General features: G+C 37.6%; 1 protein-coding gene across 1 annotated transcript in view; it reads right to left on the bottom strand.

Moving 5' to 3' along the window:
- Positions 1-1,875: 1,875 nt before the first annotated feature.
- LOC114373109 overlaps positions 1,876-14,937 on the bottom strand; it is a gene marked incomplete at its 5' end in the record, with an annotated part of 55,346 nt that continues 42,284 nt past the window's right edge. Inside the window, 2 exons of the mRNA XM_028330650.1 lie at positions 1,876-2,184; positions 2,308-2,484. Coding sequence (XP_028186451.1) covers positions 1,876-2,184; positions 2,308-2,484 — 486 coding nt within the window. The remainder of the gene's footprint in view (positions 2,185-2,307; positions 2,485-14,937) is intronic.

Here is a 14,937-nt window from a genome sequence, read left to right as displayed (position 1 = left end):
AAGAGAATAAACGTCATTCATGAGTGGCCTACACCACCATGTATAAGGGAAATTTGGGGCTTCAATGACTTAACAAACTTTTACAAAAAGTTTGTCCCATATTTTTCGATACTTGTAGAACCAATCATTGAGTTGGTGAGGAACTATGTTCTCTCATCGGAAGATGGTCAGGAAAGGGATTTTCAATCCTTACCTTACTCTAACATACCCAACATCACTAATACATATTTTTTATTCTTTTTACTGGTGTTGAGGAAAGAATCCCTGAGTTTCAAGAACCTATGGATTTGAGGTCAAATCCTTTTCAAGGGGGAGGGAATGATGCAATCCTACCCCCCAAGGGCATTGGATAGAAGACTTCAAGAAGATTGGGCCAGAGATGCAAGAGAAGGCCCTAAGGTTCTCATGAGTCTTAGGATAGATTTTGGGCCATGGGCTAAGTATGAGCCCACTTATCTTTGTACATATTAGTTTACGATTTCATTATTTTTGGGCCTTGAGCAAGAGGTGTTAGAAAAGTGGCTATGCAATAATAAATAAAGGAGTTTAAGGGAAGAGAAAATGCAAACTCAGATTTATACTGGTTCGGTCACACCCTTATGCCTATGTCCAGTCCCCAAGCAACCCGCTTGAGAGTTCCACTATCTTGCAAAAGCCCTTTACAAGTTCTGAACCACACAAGGACAACCCTTCCTTTGTGTTCATATTGCTTTACAACAAGAGACCCTCGGTCTCTTAATCCCTTTTCTGAAATAAGATGAAGAGAAGAAGAAATATCTCTTGAAAGAGATAGATTGAACAATTGAGCACTCAAATAATTTCTTATTGAATTGCAAGCGTATTGGCCAAGGAATTTCTAAGAGGATAAGATGATTTTGCTTTTGAGAGAATAAGACCTTTTTGTTCTGAAAAACTCTAAGCAAATTTGTGTTCTAAGTCATATATAAATAGACTTTTGATGGCTATTAAAAAATCATTTGAACAGATGTGACTCTTGAAAATTATTTATGAAATTCTCCTCTGGTAATCGATTACAGGCTTTAAAATTTGAATCAAAATGTTCTGTAACTGTTGGTAATCGATTACCATACATGTGTAATCAATTACACATTGTAAGATTTGAATTCAAATTTCTAATGACTATTGTAAATATTTTCAGCTGCTGGTAATCGATTACAATCCTCATGTAATAGATTACATGCCTTAAAAAATATTCAAAATCATTTTAAAAAACATTTCAGGAAGTTTTTTGGCCACTGGTAATCGATTACCAGAGAGTAATTCTCTTGTAAAAACATTTTTGCTTAAATTCATTGGCCAAACCTCTTGTTGTTTCAACTTGGAATTCCCTTCCTAAATCACTAGAGATCTTCTTGATGATGTATCTTGAATTTCTTGGATTTTTGTCTTTAATTAAACTTGAGAAGCGCATGATCACATGGCAAAATCAAAACATCAAAGTCAAAGTCTTTGCTTCTACAATCTCCCCCTTTTTGATGATGACAATTTAATTCCTGAAATCAAGATACAAGATAGAATATATTCAAGATATAACGTTCACTCATTCCATACTCCCCCTATGTTTTGGAATTAATGATCTCTTGATTTCTAAGCTTCTAAGCCCAACCCTATTTCTCTCCCCCTTTGGCAACATCAAAAAGCCAAAGTACGTGGTAAGCAACACAAGGTGGCAGAATAATAAGCAAATATAACTAAAGTTCACATAACCATTCATAAGTCAAAACCAAATGTAATCCAGTCATAAAATACTAAGTGCCAAATACCGAAATATAACTAAAGTTCAGATAAATGATAACTTAAAAAGCATAGCCAAATACAAGGCTTAAAATAAAAGATAATAATAATAATCTAATACTAGGAAGGTGGTGGAAGGTCGAAGCACCGACGAAGATAACTCACATCCTCTTTAAGTTGAGTGATGCGGGTATCCATTCCTTCAAAGCGACCATCTGAGGAATCAAAGCGTTCGCCAACATAGGTACGGAGGCCCCGTAATTCTGAAAGAACTTCATTCATAAGGGCTGAGGAATCATCTCGTTGAGGTGGAGGAGAGGGAGTACGCTCGTCTTGTAGAGGTTGTGCGTCTTTCTTCAGCCACTGTCCATCACGATCCTGACGGTAACCAAATGAAGTTACTGCACCAGCACCAATAGCAAAAGATCTCTTGACTTGAACAAAAGGTTCATCATCAATAGGAATTTGAAAATGACAGAGAAAAAGGGTGACCAATTGAGGATACGGAAGAGGTGCATTGGCCCGTAATGCCTTATGCATTCGGTACCTAACCAAGTGAGCCCAGTTGATTTGACGACCGGTAAGGAAAGCCCACATCAAAATCAAGTCCTCCTCAGAGGCTTGAGCCAAATAAGAAGAACGAGGAAGCAAAATTCTAACTATGATATAGTGCATGATGCGACAATCAAAGGTTAATGATCTGGCCAACAATCTACCAGTCATATCAGCCTGGTCATTAACAGAGATTGATCAATGATCATAGAAATACCATGCACCTCAGAGCGAATTGTATCATCCTGAATTTTTAAATTACTGTAAAAGACTAACTAGTTCAGGATAATAAGGCAATTTTAAGGACATAAAATCAACTAATCCAGAGTTTTGAAACACTAGATAACAGTCAAATGTCTCACCATTAAAGAAGTCTATGTCTAGGTATTTAGGGTCTAAGATGATCCTAGAAGAAAATTGAGAAGTGTACTATAGACGTTGTTCATGTGAAGAAAATAGAGTAGATGATCATGGAGATGACAAGGAAGGGGGAAGTGGTGTTGTGGGTGCTTCAGATGGTCCGTGGTGTGGATGGGCAGCAGCGGTAGTGGAAGTGGATGAGCCCTTTCATTTTTTCGATGATTCATCCATTTGATGAAGTTTTTGCAGATTTCAATCGGTTGAATCAAAGGAGGATTGAAAATGATGAAGTTTGGGCTTTGTGGGATGTGATTTGGTTAAGAAATGAGGGAGTTATGAAGATTTGAAGAATTTGGGAGAAGGGCGCTGTCAAGGTCGAGAATGTCACAGTCTGTAGCTTCTGAGGCGTGATATATATAGAGGATGACCTGTTGTAATTGATTACAAGGCATGGTAATCGATTACAGGAGTACTTAGCCTTCTGGTAATCGATTACAGCATCCTGTAATCGATTACATGCTATTTGTTCTTGTGTTCCTCTAAAAACTATCTATGTCTATGCTAAAAAAATATAATTATATCAATCATCAACACTCATACTTATTTAATTCAATCAAACAAGCATCAATCACATAATAATATACCAATCAAACATAATCAAAGTCTTAGAATCAACTACAATCAATCAATCATCAAACATAAATATTTTAATCAACCAATCAATCCTTATTTATCCAAATCACTAATATCCAAGAGGCCTAATTCTCTTCTAATGGAAAAGAATGTTTCTTTGGGGAGAGGTTTTGTAAAGATATCAGCAAGCTGATTCTTTGTATCAACAAATTCTAGCACACAATCTCCCTTTAGAACATGATCTCTTAGAAAATGGTGCCTAATTTCTATATGTTTGGTTCTAGAATGTTGAATTGGGTTTTTGGAAAGATTGATTGCACTTGTATTATCACACCTAATAGGTATATGGTCAAGAAAGATTCCATAATCAGAGATTTGTTGCTTCATCCATAAAATTTGTGCACAACAACTGCCCGCAGAAATATATTCCGCTTCTACAGTGGATAAGGCAACACTGTTTTGTTTCTTACTATGCCAAGAGACTAGAGCAGATCCAATGAATTGACAAGATCCACTTGTGCTCTTTCTATCTGTTTTAGAACCAGCAAAGTCTGAATTAGAGTATCCTATTAAGGTGCATGTGGAATTCCTAGGATACCATAAACCTATATTTATAGTGCCTAATAAATATCTTATGATTCTTTTAACAGCACTAAGATGTGATTGTTTGGGATTTAATTGAAATCTAGCACACATACACACACTAAACGTTATATCAGGTCTGCTAGCAGATAAATAAAGAAGGGATCCGATCATACCTCGATATTGCTTAACATCTATTGACTGACCAGTTTCATCTTTAGCTAAATAGCAAGCAGTGCTCATTGGTGTAGCCATGTGCTTAGCATTTTCCATGCCGAATCTGTGAATTAACTCTCTGCAGTACTTGGATTGATTGACGAAAATACCAGCCTTGGTTTTGTTTAATTTGTAATCCAAGAAAGAAATTAAGTTCTCCCATCATTGACATTTCGAACTCACTTTGCATGTCATGGGAGAATTCCTTGCACAATAATTCATTAGTAGATCCAAAAATAATATCATCAACATAAATTTGAACCAATAAAATATCATGTGATTTTCTCTTTATAAAAAGGGTAGTATCTACTTTGCCTCTAGAGAAATCCTTTTCTAAAAGGAACTTACTCAGATGCTCATACAAAGCCCTAGGGGCTTGCTTTAAGCCATATAAAGCCTTTTTTAATTTAAAAACATGATTAGGCTTGTCTGAGTTTTCAAATCCAGGGGGTTGATCAACATATACTTCCTCTTTAATAAAGCCATTTAAGAATGCACTTTTTACATTCATTTGATAAAGCTTAAAATTCATTATGGATGCATAGGCTAATAGCATTCTGATGGCTTCTAATCTAGCAACTGGAGCATATGTCTCCTCATAATCTATTCCTTCTTCTTGATTATATCCTTTGGCGACTAATCTAGCCTTATTCCTTATAACTATGCCATTTTCATCTAATTTATTTCTGAAAACCCATTTTTGTTCCAATGATTGGGTAGTTTTCAGGTTTCTCAACTAACTCCCAAACATTATTTCTTTCAAATTGGTTTAGTTCTTCCTACATAGCTATTATCCAATTTTCATCTATTATGGCTTCATTTAAATTTTTAGGTTCAATCATAGATACAAAAGCCATGTTATTGCATAAATCTTTGAGAGAATGTCTAGTTGTTACCCCTTTTGAGATGTCACCAATGATGTTGTCAAGGGGATGATCTCTTGAAGTTTTCCACTCTCTTGGAAAATCATTATTTGCTTTGACTTCTACTGGTGGATCTTCATTGCTTCGTTCTCCTTTTCCTTTAGAACCTTGTCCATGAATGTGCATTTGTTCTAAAGATTCTGCAATATCATCTAAAATATCCTTTCTTGGAGAAATAGCATTAGACTTATCAAAGGAAACATGAATTGATTCTTCAATTGTCATTGTTCTCTTATTATATATTCTATAAGCTTTACTATGCAAAGAATATCCAAGAAAAATTCCTTCATCTGACTTAGCATCAAACTTTCCTAAGTTTTCTTTTCCATTGTTTAATACAAAACATTTACAACCAAAAACATGAAGATGTGAGATGTTTGGTTTTCTACCATTGAACAGTTCATATGGGGTTTTCTTTAAAATGGGTCTTATTAAAGCCCTATTCATGATATATCATGCAGTATTAACGGCTTCAGCCCAAAAATATTTTGGAAGAGGAGTATCATTTAATAAGGTTCTAGCAATTTCTTCCAAAGACCTATTTTTCCTTTGAACAAATCCATTTTGTTGAGGGGTTCTAGGTGCAGAAAAGTTATGTTCAATGCCATGCTTTTCACAAAATAAATCAAATTCTTTATTTTCAAACTCACCCCCATGATCACTCCTAATAGATATAATTTTGAGATTTTTCTTATTTTGAATAACTTTTGCAAGTTTCTTAAATGCTTGAAATGCATCATTCTTATGATTGATAAATAGTGTCCAAGAATATCTAGAATAATCATCAACAATGACAAGTGCATAATAGCTTCCACCAAAACTCATAATTCTAGAGGGACCAAACAAATCCATATGTAATAATTGTAATGGTTAAGTAGTTGAAACAATGTTTTTGGATTTGAAAGAAACTCTAGTTTGTTTTCCCTTTTGATATGCATCACATAGTCCATCTTTTTCAAATTTCAATTTAGGCAAACCAACAACTAAATCTTTTGAAATTAATTTATTTAAGTGTTCCATGTTTATGTGAGCAATACGTTTATGCCATAGCCATGGATCATCATCTTTGCTAAGAAAACATTTATTATTATCTAATTGTTGGCTTAAGTCTATCATATAAACATTGTTGACTCTATATCCTATATGCTTTATATTAGTATCATGTTTATGTTCAATGAGACATTTTTGAGAATCAAATGATACTAGATAGTCTTTATCACATAATTGACTAACACTATGCAAGTTGTGCTTAAGACCTTCAATAAGTAGAACATTTTCAATGGAGTTTGAAGAATTCGTACCTATTTTTCCAACTACAAGAATTCTACCTTTGTTGTTGTCACCATAAGTTACATGCCCGCTTTTCTTGGGAGAGATATGTGTGAACTTTGATGAATCTCCCGTCATATGTTTTGAACAACCGATATCTATGTACCATTTCTTCTTCAAAGATACCTACATGATCAAGTTTGTGACTTAGGTACCCAAACTTTATTGGGTCCTTGTGTGTTAGTGTTAACTAAAGATCCTTTTGGGACCCATATCATTTTGATATTGTTGCAATTTTTCTTAAAATAACATGTAGATGTGCCATGCCCTTTTCTTCCACAATAAAAACAAGTGATGAAAGGAGAATTATATTTTTGTGTGGAGGCAAAGAAATTTTTGTAAATTTTTTGTTGTTTTTCAGGTTTATATCCTATTCCTGCCATATCAAAGACACATCTTTGTTTTCCTAATATGACATCTAGATTATTTTTACCAATAGAAAATTTAGCAAGTGAGTTTTTCAAATCTTTAATTTCTTTTTCATACTTACTACAACATTTACATGAATCAGATATTACTTTTTCATCAGGAATAGTATAGACATAAACTTTATCATTTGATTTAGAAATTGAAATTTCAGTTTTAAGATGATCTAATTCTTTATTTAATTTTAAAATTTCATTTTCTAAATCTGAAATTGTTTTCTTGGAAGATGAAACTAACTTTGCAAGTTTGATTGATTCTCTATGCAAATCAGCAAATGCATCTTGTACTTCATCAAAAGAAATGGATAAGTTGTTATTTGAAGATGTTTCCTCTTCATCGCTTTCATAACTTTTAGCCATTAGACATAAATTTATCTCTTCATTTTCTGAATCCTCAGATGATTCCATATCATTGTCATCCCATGTGATGTAGGCCTTCTTCATCTTCTTTTCACTAAAATTTTTCTTTTCAGATTTCTCCATTCTTTTCTTGAAGATTTGGCAATCAACCCTCATATGTCCAGGTTAATTGCATTCAAAGAATTTTGGAGTAGAGGATGAATCTTATGTCCTTCTTTTAGGTTTAAAATTTTGTCTCCTTTGATTTCCTCTAATTTTCAGGAACTTGCTGAACCTTTTTACAAAAAGGCTAAGATCATCATCTTCATTCAAATCAATTAAGTCTTCTTTATCACTTTCTTCTTGGATTGAAGATGAAGCTTTAAGAGCAATGCCCTTCTTTTTCTTATCATTTTCTTCGTGTTGATTTATTCTCAATAGTTCTTGTCATACCCTAATTTCGTCCGGGGATCATTGTTTGATGGCATGCAACCTTTGTTTGACCGCTTCGAGGTACATGACACCCTTTGTTGCACAATACGTGAAGTTGTGAGACATGCCAGAAATCAAAAGGAAGCATTGTTATGAAATCCGTGAAATTCCGTAATATGCCGGAAATCAAAAGGAAGTATTGTTACGCAATCCGTGAGTTTCCGTAACATTTTGAAAGCTAAAAAAGGAGTAATTACATGGCCCGTAAGGTTCCGTAACCTTACGGAAAGAAAACAACTATCGTTACAAAATTCGTAAAGTTTCGTAACGTTACGGAAAAAGAATCACCAAAAAAGCAAAAGGGGTGTATTTAGTAAAAAAGGGGGTTCAAATACCAACCAGGCCCACTTGGGCCCTCCAGAATGTTCCTCCAGAAGGCGGTTGCTTCTGGGGGAAGCAACCTGGCTTGCCTGGGCGAGCTGGGTGGCAAGATCCTCCCCTACTTTCCTATAAATAAAGGGAGGAGTGAAGAAGAAAACGGTTCAGCCCTTCTAGTACTTCGTAATCACTTAAAATTAGTGAGGAAAATTGTTTCCGTGAAGAAAATCCAAGCCGAGGCGCTTCCGTAACATTTCCGTAACGTTTCCGTGGGTGATTTCACGAAGATTCTCAACCGTTCTTCGTCGTTCGTTCTTCGGTCTTCAACCGGTAAGTTCCCGAAATCGAACTTTTCAATTCATTCAATGTACCCTTGATGGTCCCCATTTGTTTCGCGTACTTTTATTCTCGTTTCATTTACTTTCCATACCCCCTTTTGACGTGCTTTAGTCATTTACTTAAGTCATTTTCTCGCCTAATCAAAAAATAAAATAAATTTCCACCGATCATTTGATTTGTAATATCCGTTAATTTTTGTTAAAATAAAATCTGACCGTTCGGTCATGCCGTAACCACATTGGAAACCAAAAAGACGTAAAATAATAATATAATAATAAAAAAATATCTTTTAGTAAAATAAACCAAAAAAAATCAATCGGACGTTTCTCTTTGGGATTTCTCTTTCTTAATTGAATTGACTAATAACTAAAGTGAAACTAAGGCTAAAGTCAACTTGCAAAGTCAAGCTCGTCCGCAAAAAATCACTAAAAAGGATTTTAAGGTTCGGTACCTCAGTTTTTCTCACCAAGTAAAAATGGGTCATTTTAAGGTCCAACGCCTTAAAAGGACCTCCTTCCAAGTAAAAAGAATCGCTTGATTTGCCCTTTAGAAAGAACTACGTAGGTCTGATTTCCTCTTCGATGAAGGGTACATAGGAGCAAGAGCCCCGCTTTTGTCGACCTCAAAAATAAAAAAGAAATAAAAGTTTAGGTACACAATTTCACACAATTCTAAAATTAAGGCTGTTGTCCTTTGGGACAAACGTGAGAGGTGCTAATACCTTCCTCAAACATAAATACAACTCCCGAATCTGGAATATTCTTTAAGACCGGTTTCCTTCGGTTTTTCCGACGTTTTCCACAAATAAACGTTGGTGGCGACTCCGCGCATTTTCCTCCTTTGGAAGATGCACCCGTGAGCCTCGCCTCGCTCGCCCACAAAAGGGTAGGTTGCGACAGTTGGCGACTCCACTGGGGAATGTTTTTGTGAGTTAGGCCTATTTTAGGAAAGTGTGGAATTGTGAAACTTTGTGTGTGCATTTTTTGAACTGTGTAAATATAATAAATGTTGTTTTTTCCACATTTTTACATTGCATTCTAAGCACCCACGGGTTTGAGTAAAAAAGGGGCCCTATACTCGGGTCCATGGGAATCTAAGGAGTCGAGGTGAATCTATGGTCATGCTAGGTCTCCAACTTGCTTGATAATAGTGAAACCTCGTCTAGAGCTTTCTCTCTTTATAATGTGTTGTTGCTGGTATTCCATATCGCCGTAATATTATTATCTTGAGTGATGATACCTCTAGAAAACAGCCATGTGAGATATGGATCGTTGGGAGTAGTTATTAGAGACCCCTAGATATTATCCTATAGGTCCCTAAAATAGGGGCACGGAGCAAATACGGTGCGTGCCATTTTAAACACTGTCATGCATATAACCTAAATGTCATGTACGCCTTTGTTGTATGATTATTTGAGGATATTGCCATACTGTGTACATCCCCCTTTTGCACTTTTGCGCATCTGCATCATGCCGTCACACATGCGTTGTATGTTGGTCTCGTCTTTTGTCATGGGAAGCCGGAAGATCCATATCACCTTCTCAAACTACACACATGGGGCACTGCACCCCCAAATGCGCAATTAAGAAGAGATAATTTTTCGGGCCCTCGTGTCCGTAAATGCATTCATATCATGCATCGCATAAGCATCTCTTCATGGCATCATAATGAACATATCGTTCCTGCATTTGTCCGTTATCATATTCCAGCCTCACATTTTGCATGAGTCATTGTGTGGCGTCCCCAAAATAATGACTGGTTTAATAGTAATGATTTAAATAACAAAAACCATGGTAAATTTTTTTTTCTTCTTTTTCTTTTTCATTTCTTTCTCTTTTCACAATAATTAGGTTCAGAAGGAAAATCCTCACTATAGAGTCCTGAATGGCCAGTTCACAACTCTATTCGGAGTCGTTTCTTTCTTACCACTCGTAATCTCTAAACTATTTTGTTGTTTCAAAAGGAAGAGTATACCAGCCATTACTTTAGGTCGTCACGTGAAAATAATAAAATAAAATACGGTCGGTAAACTCTTTTGCAAATAAAGTTTGCTACTGCTTTCTTTCCAATTAACAAGATTAAACATGAGTACATTCATCATTTAAAAGCTGTCCAAAATATGGGAGTTTTACAAAATACATAGTGTCATCCAGAGCAAAGGCGTCCACAGTGGTGGCTTTAGCCACATGTATACAATCATCCAATTCCTATACAATATGTCTACCCATACAAAAACAAAAGAGTAAACCTAACAGTCAGTCCTAGATACACCCACCCTCAAAAGTATACAAAACTAATCCAATGAGCTGTCTACTATGATGAAGAGCCTCCACTGATCGCCATCTCTCCAGGACCACTATCCTCTGTAGAGTTTACCTCAGATGCCGACATGACGTCCTCGGGAGAATCCACCTCAGGGAGTGGGTCCTCATCACCCTCTAGAAAGTCAAGAGCATCCACAGCAGGCTCAGGAGGTAGCTCCTCGGGATCCTCCTCAGGGTCTTCCTCGGATGACGTCACCTCGATCACTTGGACTGGCTCCACTAGACGGTATGGTGTAGGCGTGGGTAGTATCCACTCCACAGTACGCTGAAGCGTGTGCACGGGTTCATCTAGATGCACCAATGAAGTTGCCGTAAATCGAATCGTGCTTCGAAATTGGCACCTCGTGTGGCCTTCGAGGGTCTCCCAAGCTCCCTCTAGGCACTCCATCTCCACTCGATCATGGATTAGCTGCGCCGCCATCACGATCTACAAGAAAGAAAAGAAAGGGGTAGACTCTTTCACAAGAATCTAACTATGCCGCAACACAATGTGTCTCATAACCACTACATGCAAGTAAAAGGGGTATCTTTAGGCTTTTCACCTCTGGTAATCGATTACACAGCCTTGGTAATCGATTACCAGAGGCCAAACTCGAATTAAACAGCTTCAGGACATGAAACCTGCAAAAATGCATTGTGTAATCGATTACACATAACTGGTAATCGATTACCAGTGGCATGTTCCTCTGTGTAATCGATTACACAGCCTGGTAATCGATTACCAGAGGCATCCACAACATGCTGCCTTCATTTCTAAGCCTGGTAATCGATTACACCCCTTGGTAATCGATTACCAGAGACCATCTTAGCCTCCTGTCTTCATTTTTAAGCCTTGTAATCGATTACCCACCCTTGGTAATCGATTACCAGAGGCCATATCCCATATATCAATCAAAGTTCACAGCTGGCCAGCCACCACACAAGCCTCCTTGCTTTGTGGTCTTTGTTCCTTTTATCTGTTGACTGCCAGGAGCTCGCCTGCTTAGGTACATCACAGGTTCTCACTGACTGACTATGCCCGGGTTGGGTCGGGATTGGTCAAGCTTGGTTTTGGGCAATAGCACCCGACCTGACGTCCCCAAGGTCTCCTGACCCCCGCGACATATCTCCAGGTACCACTCTGTGGTCAACGAATAAAAGCAGGAAGTTTCACCCTTCTACACTTCCTCATCTCAAGCTTGTAGGAATATGGGGTACCCATCACATGTGGTACTAGGTGGCGGTCGGGCGATGGTGCACAACAAGTTTTCCACATCCACAAATCACATATAAACCCACCATCCCCTGTTGACCACCTCCAACTGAGCTCACGTACTCCCACGTAGCCCATATCCTCGTTTCTCTCAACACCGGGTCCCCATCAATCCTCCCAAGCTTCCCCAACATCCAGGTAATTCAACATCCAAATCATCACAAACTAACAAACCAAGCAAAACAGGGCAAAGGCAGAAAACTCTGCCCAAAACTCAGACCAAAATCACAGCTTTTTCTCACTTAAAGAACCCAGTAACATTTCCTTCGTTCCAATTCATTAACCATTGGATCGACTCGAAAATTTTCCTGGAAGTCTCTAGTACATAAGTCTACATTTTGACCGTTGGGATCTACTAGAAAACATCTAGAACTCATTCGGTACTAATCTTTCCACAACCAGCAGATACATAGCATTTTTCTGCACTTATGCAAAATTCTGCTACACATTTCAACAGCAAAATTCTGCATAAAGTGCAGATTTCGAAAACCACTCTTTCCCTCATCCAATTTTGCCCAAATTGAATCCTACAAGTCCCAAATCATGTACCAATCATGTCTAAACCAAGGACAAGCTTCAGACCACAACAACACAAAATCTAGGTATCCAAAACCCCTCAATTTAATGGATTTTCAAGGTTTGAGAAGTGAAATTGAGAATGGGATAAATTTGAAGCAAACTCTCACTTCGCACAAGTCTATAACATCAATTTAAACTTGTTCAAACTGGATTTACACCTAAAATTTCACCGAATCAAAATTTGACTCCTCAACACCCAAATTTACCCTAGAAATGGCTCTTTGTTCACTTTGGTCATTTGTTTTTCTCTCTAGCACAGCCCAAACTTTCTCATAAGTCCTAAATGGCATTTCAAGCTAGGATTAACTCACTCTAACCTCCAAATACCACTAAATCCAGATTTGGCCTTCCAACTCTCAAAGTCTCACTCTTTTTCCACTCACAACACCATACTCTCACCTTCTAACCCTAGGTTAACTCTACCCTTCATCTCTAACAGTTTTTCATAAGCAATTTCAGCACATAAACATCACAAGCATCATCATAGAAACCCTAAAACAGAATGGGTAAGCTTAACTCATCCAAACATGGCAAGTTCAACATGCTTTCAACAAATTTCTTCACAAATAACCATCATGACGCAGAAACCTAGCAAGACTACCCATCATATCTCCCAAAACCCAATACCCACGAAAATCAAGTGAGAAAGAAGTCCACCCAAACCTGAAATTTCGAGGTCCCACACGTAGAGATGCGTTTCACGACTCCGAAAATGCCTTCCTTTCGCGATTTGGAGCAGAAATGATGACCAAAGGTTGGAGCTTTGTTGGAGCTTCAATGGTGGAGGAAGAAGAAGAGATTGGCAACGTGAGAGAGAGAAAAGAGCTTTCTGAAATTTTCTTTGGCTGAGTGAGGAGAGAGAAAACAGCTTTTTGGTTAAAAAGAAAAGCTTTTCTCTTTTCTTTTATTTTATTTTAAGTTATGCCACATGTCTCCATTTGAGTGGAGCAAAAGGCCCACTTTTCTCTTGATGTGACTCATGCTTAGCCACATGAAGAGAAAAATCTGACCTTTTGAAATGCCAAAATCCTGCCTCGGTTTGCGTGTCGTTCCTCTGGTTCCAGTCCCTCACGTTTCTCTGCGCCCGTCGGGGCCAGTTTTCGAAAGTAGGCAATATATATATCAAAACGCTCAGAATAAAGCCCCGAGCGTGGTTCAGAGGTTGTTTTTGTTAAATTTTAAGTCGCACGCAAAACGATGATCTTTAGACTAATTGATTGAGAATTAACCTATAACCTTCCAGTTATGGATTTCTCTTCCTTAATCAGCCTAACCCACGTATCTTGCCCCCACTATTCATACTTCTACCAAGAACACATATGCATATACACTGAATTACTTATATATATATATAATCATTCAAAATACATCGTTTTCAAAAATTTCGGGTAGAAATTTCCAGGATGTCACACATTGCATCATCATGCATATGCGTTCAACAATTTTTTTTGATCTACAAATTGCATGCCAATTGTTTTCATGTTTGCTCATGCGTGACCCTTGCATTTTCCTCTGCAAAGCAAAAAGAAAAAAAAGGGAAGCATGAAAATTCACGCTGCATTCTTAGTTGCATATGTTCAGTACCATGAGCCAACCATGTTGGGATCATAAACCCGTTTCACTTAAAAACAAAATGATTGAACATGGTACCTAATGCATGGTTAACTAAGAAAAGATGTTTCTTTGGGCATCTCAATTTCATAATTACACTTTCCATGCATAGCATACGTATTCCCGATTCTTTCATCTCTATGAAATGTTGTCGAAGTATTGGCGATCAAATTGTCATTCTTAGGATTATGGGGTTGAACTGAGCTCATGCTTTTACGAAAAGGTTCATCAAGTCAAGTTGAAGCATGGAAGTAACCATCTTGCAAAAATTGGGGCAAAAAATGGATCGAGTTACAACACTGCTTCATCTACTGCCAAACACATTTAGGACTATTGATGTCCTTGTTACTTCCAGTTTCACCTTGACAAAGATGTCATGGACCATGTTAAAAATCTAAATTGATTCAAACCCATGTCCTGTGTAAAAATTCGTAATACTTCAAACTGTGCATCATTCGCATACATCCATGCTTTTTATTGGTTGCATTGCTCATTGCATTCTTTCCTTGAAAAAAAAAAGAACTTAATCATTGTTATAAAAAAGAAAAAAAAGCATACTTTACGCCGCCCTTACCGAACCCGTGCGAGAGCTAGAGTAATGGGTGAAGTAGAGGAGGTGCAAGAGCAGATGAAGGCCGACATGGAGGCCATGAAAGAACAAATGGCCACAATGATGGAGGCCATGATGAGCTTGAAGAAGATAATGGAAGCCAATGCGGTTACCATTTCCGCTACCAGCACTGTTGCTAAGGTGAACCCGATGCCCCCATCTGGCCTCAACCAAATGAATCATCCAACCTTAGCTATGGTAGGCAAAGATTTGGGAAGTACGAATGGCCCCATGATGTGCAAATTCAAAATGAGCACGCCTTCCCGTCATATGGCTTGCCTCCCAACTTACACCAGCC

The sequence above is a fragment of the Glycine soja genome, chromosome 11 (assembly GCF_004193775.1).
Source record: "Glycine soja cultivar W05 chromosome 11, ASM419377v2, whole genome shotgun sequence".
In the NCBI taxonomy this organism is placed as follows: Eukaryota; Viridiplantae; Streptophyta; class Magnoliopsida; order Fabales; family Fabaceae; genus Glycine; species Glycine soja.
The sequence above is the reverse complement of the archived record's forward strand: the minus strand, read 5'-3'. Positions and strand labels throughout refer to the sequence as shown.